The sequence below is a fragment of the Arachis duranensis genome, chromosome 8, assembly GCF_000817695.3.
Source record: "Arachis duranensis cultivar V14167 chromosome 8, aradu.V14167.gnm2.J7QH, whole genome shotgun sequence".
NCBI classification, from domain to species: Eukaryota; Viridiplantae; Streptophyta; class Magnoliopsida; order Fabales; family Fabaceae; genus Arachis; species Arachis duranensis.
Genome location: NC_029779.3, coordinates 15,974,324 through 15,978,981, shown reverse-complemented (window position 1 = coordinate 15,978,981; position 4,658 = coordinate 15,974,324). Strand labels below are relative to the sequence as shown.

General features: G+C 32.9%; 1 protein-coding gene across 1 annotated transcript; it reads right to left on the bottom strand.

Moving 5' to 3' along the window:
• Window positions 1-699: 699 nt before the first annotated feature.
• Window positions 700-3,314, bottom strand: LOC107461097 (serine/threonine-protein kinase Aurora-2). The gene is made up of 9 exons (XM_016079553.3): window positions 3,145-3,314; window positions 2,627-2,743; window positions 2,309-2,455; window positions 2,101-2,196; window positions 1,859-1,954; window positions 1,678-1,774; window positions 1,477-1,594; window positions 1,118-1,190; window positions 700-996 (listed from the first exon to the last, which is right to left on the bottom strand). The coding sequence occupies exons 1-9, from the start codon at window positions 3,187-3,189 to the stop codon at window positions 895-897; spliced, it is 891 nt and encodes a 296-aa protein (XP_015935039.1). The 5' UTR covers window positions 3,190-3,314; the 3' UTR covers window positions 700-894.
• Between the last annotated feature and the right edge of the window lie 1,344 nt (window positions 3,315-4,658).

The window sequence follows — 4,658 nt, the reverse complement described above, 5'->3', positions numbered from 1 at the left end:
TATGTACATGCTAACTTTTAAAAGTCGCAAACACATGAGTTTTTAAATTTATCAAACACAAAACAGTGTTCGTGTTTTTCGAAAAGTTTTACCAAACTAAACGTTAGGAAGAAAAAAATATCAAATTCGAAAAGGAATAGAAAGCTCTAGCAAAAAAGAATGACGTTGAAACTTGAAAGTATTATAAAAAGATAAGGAATGTAAATATAGCATGCATGAGGATATAAGTTCCTGAGCAGATTTTGTAAGGGAAAAATGATTTTAGTAAAGAATAGTGCTAGTAAAAGAGTAAATTTTTTTACTAAATTTGTAGAAAATATTGTTTTAAAAAAAATTCTTCACTTTGAGGGGTACAATGACATCGTAGCATTATATTGTCCAATTTGTAATGTGTTTCTGTACTATTTCAATGATTTCTCTTTCATTTTTTTACTTAATTCCACTTATAAAATTAATAATAAAAAAATACATTTTACTATCTCAATTTGAGAGAACTCATTCTCCTACTTTTTCTCCCAATGTTTTTTACGGTGTGTGAGAAGTTTGACCAACTATCAAAAACAAAGAAAAAGAATTTCATGAAAACATTAGTTTTATGAATTATGTCCCGCATCCTTTTTTTTGCCGGTATCAATGTCTCCTCTGCAAGGGCAGGGCAGTTGTACACTTCGTGATATTGGATTAAAAAAAAAACAAGAATAAAAACGAAAAATTAGAAATCTTGATAGGGTTTTGGGGGAATATATGACCACCTTTAAACAACCTTGCTTTTGATTACAAAACATTTATTTTAAATCATAGGAAGTAACAGGCAATAGTCAAGAAGGTATGCCATTTAGATCTCTCAATCAAAGAATGACTGCTAAAATTACAAAGAATTTGATAGGGTTTTTTTTAGCCTCTATATACACCAGAGGGCTCCGCATTCTGAACAATCCAAGGGTGTTCAAGAAGTTTGTGTAAAGGTAGACGTTGAGAAGAGTCCTTGACCAGCATCTGTTGGTAAAAATAATCAGAGAAAACTGAATAATCAGGCAAATGCGGACACTTAGCTAACCGATCAATATTTAGTATTAGGATCTTATCAAAACATAATGCAAAGAAGTAATGAACTAACCTGACTGATGAGGTCCTTTGCAGCAGAAGACACAATGGGTTTTGGGGGGAACTTGAGATCCACTTGTACAATTCTGCAATATATAAATGTATTCATTTGAATTTGAATTTGGATTAGAAATTTTGAAATAAAAAGATGGCAACATAACATGATTTCCTATTCAGTATTGATCGGAACAAAGTAGCCTGAAGCACACTAAATTCATTAGCTTCCCTTCCTAGTTCATTCAAACAGTTTCTTCCAAAGTCAACACCTAGCATTTTTGTCTTCGGTTTTGCAAAGGTCTAAACCATTGTTTGGGTTGCAATGGAAATCCAAACATCAACTATATTTCCCACCCTTTATATCAAACTGCTTACCTCCTATAAGTATCAGAATGTTCTTTAGCCTCAAAAGGGGGGACTCCATATAGAAACTCATAGCACAGGACACCAAGACTCCATATATCCACGCTAGCATCATGTTCTATACTCTCCACTGTTGAAACCCCAAAAGCATACATTAGAAAGAGATAAATGGTGCATAAATATACAACAGAGTAATTAATGTGAAAAACATACCCATCTCAGGTGGAAGGTAATCCAGTGTGCCACACATGGTTCGCCTTCGGTTGAAGGTGTGCACTGACCACCCAAAATCTGCTATCTTCAGTTCACCCTGAAAATGAGGTTAATACAATGAATTAAAGATGAAGACAACGTAAAAATGGTCTACTCAGAATTAACAGGTGCTGGAGAATACCTGAGCTCCCATAAGGAGGTTCTCTGGTTTAATATCCCTATGTATTACATGCTTTCCATGGCAATATATCAGGGCTCGGGCCAATGATGCAACATACTGTCTCAACCATAAAATGGTAGCAATCAAATTAAGTCGTCTATCTCAAACAAATGTTCAAGTGATAAATATTCAGGCAAAAGTATGAAATATCTCAGAAGAAAAAATATATAGAGAACAAGAACTGCTATATGCATAATACTTACAGTAGCTGCACGTCTTTCACTGAAATATTTGCATTTCTGCAATTCTTTGTATAGTTCACCTTTAGGTGCATACTCCAAAATCAAGTAAACTCGTTTCTGCAGCAAAGTTATTTCATGCATGAAATGTACATAGTTAGTGATAGATTTAACCATCTTCATTATTAATGGAGGATACATTCTAAAGATATCAGCAAAGCAAGAAGTATACCTGATCATAAAAGTAGCCGTAAAGGCGTAAGATGTGAGGATGTCTGAGATGACTCTGAATCTCCACTTCTCGCCGAAGCTGATGCTCAACTTGGGACTGTTGCAACTGGCTCTTAAAGAGTACTTTCAAAGCAACAATATGATTACTCTGTTTCATAAACACATACAATCACATTATGAAAGATGAACACTTTAGAAGAACAAATCAAAACAACGGCAATGATGTAAATTGTTTGCAGAAAAAAAAAAGAGAGTTGTGGGAACAAAACAAATAATTGAAGTTGAAGCAGACTGAGACCCACGAGAAAAAGAGACTCACTCTCTTTTCCCTGGCCAAATAGACATGGCCGAATTTCCCCCTTCCAAGCGGTTTCCCAATGTCGAAATCGTTAAGTGTCCACCTCTTTTGCTCCCCAGCTGAAACCTCCGAAGAAGCCTGCCACAAATAACGACGAGAAATTGAGAGAACTAAACTATCTTTAGAAAACATAAATCCCTAAATTTCGAAAATCAAGGTTCCCGGCCAGGCTCCTCAACGTCTTTTGTTAAAAATCCGCAGCTGATTGTCTAAAATAACAACAAATTCAAGCCGATTTCCGAAGCGAAAGAATAATAACTAGAATCTTTTTTAACCTTTCTAGAAATTCATTTCTAATCTTCTTTTAATGTAAATTAACCTCAACGTTGAACAATCAAAGAATATGGCAAAAATTACGGTAAAGGAAACGAATCAGAGGAAGGGGGAGGGTTAGGGGTTTAGAATTGGGGCGAATCGAAAAACCTAGGGAGGGATTGTAATTAAAACTGTGACATAGGAAGGGTTTGTATAAGCTATACCTGTTGTTGATGTTGTTGTTGAGGTTGCTCTGTTGCAATCGCCATGAGAGAGAGAGAGAGAGAGAGAGAGAGAGAGGAATTTGATTATGAAGGAATGAAGGAAGGGAAGGAAGGAAGACGAGGGAGGTTCTTCTTCTTCTTCGCCTTCGTCTTCGTCTTTCTTACATTCAATTGAATCCAAGGACCCCTTTCTTCTTTGCAAAGAATGAATCCCTAACGATCAAAAATAGAGATCTACAACGGTCGAGTAACGGATATCTGCCACGTGTCAACGCATTTTGAAATCTCTCTCTCTCTGTTGGGACTTGGGAGCGTCCATTTTAGATCTGAGAAGTGACATCGTGCCATCGTGGTAATAACTAATAACCATAGTAGTAAAACTGTAAAAGTGAAAATTAAACTTTTATTAATATAAAAAATATTAGAGTTAATAAAATATTTTTTATAAATCAAAATATTTATAAAAAATATTTTATGAAAATTAATACAACCCCCCAAAAAAAGAGAAATAAACCACATAACAAAATTGGAATTAATTATATGTAAATATGTTTGTTGTTTGTGAGAACGCAAAGCTTATGGCTGACCGATATTGCGCACCATCATTTAGCTATTGCGATTCTTTTCCTGATAGCTGGTCACATGTATAGAACCAACTTCGGGATTGGCCACAGTATAAAAGAGATCTTAGAAGCACACATTCCTCCAGGAGTAGGTGCTGAGTTGGAATCCCATTCTAACTAAGGATTCTTGTAGTTCCGGAGGATCCAGCTACAGAAGAACCGGGAACGGGGCATCCCCCTTTCCGCCCATTATTTTATTTGTATAATTAATTTTTTTTAAAAAAATATATGATCAATAATTTTATTAAATTTTTAATTATAAATATTTTTAATTTATAAAAAATATTTAATTATATTAATAAAAATTTAATTATAAAATTAAAAATAGTATACGAACGTAATTAAAAAATACAAAAATTTAATAATAAATTTGATAAAATTATAAACGGAATAATTGATTTTTTTTAATGACACGAAGAAAACATGGAAAGGAAAAAGGTAATTAGATAATGGAATGATTAAAGTTATGGATAGTCGTATAAATTTTTTTTTATTTCTTCCGATATTTTTTAATTCAATAAACCAAAAACTAATCCACTAATGTAAGGATTTGCCGCTAATAGTCGTATAAAAGGTAGTACTACATCATGTTCATTATCAATTTTTTTTTTCACCTACAATCACATGGAAAGCAAAAAGATTTAAAAAAAAATTATTCTAGTATGAAAGAAAGAGAAATTTTTTTATTATGAAATAAAAAAATTATTTTTCAAAAAAGTAATTAAGTGCGAACTTGCCGTCTACTAAAAAAAAGTTGGATTCTAGATATAATCTTAGAATTATTTTTTTCCGAAAAGTAAATTTTTTTTATTTTATAATAGAAAAAATTTCAAAAAAAAAGTTAAAGAACATTTAATTTCTGTTAACAACGCCATATTTTTTTTGTCAACT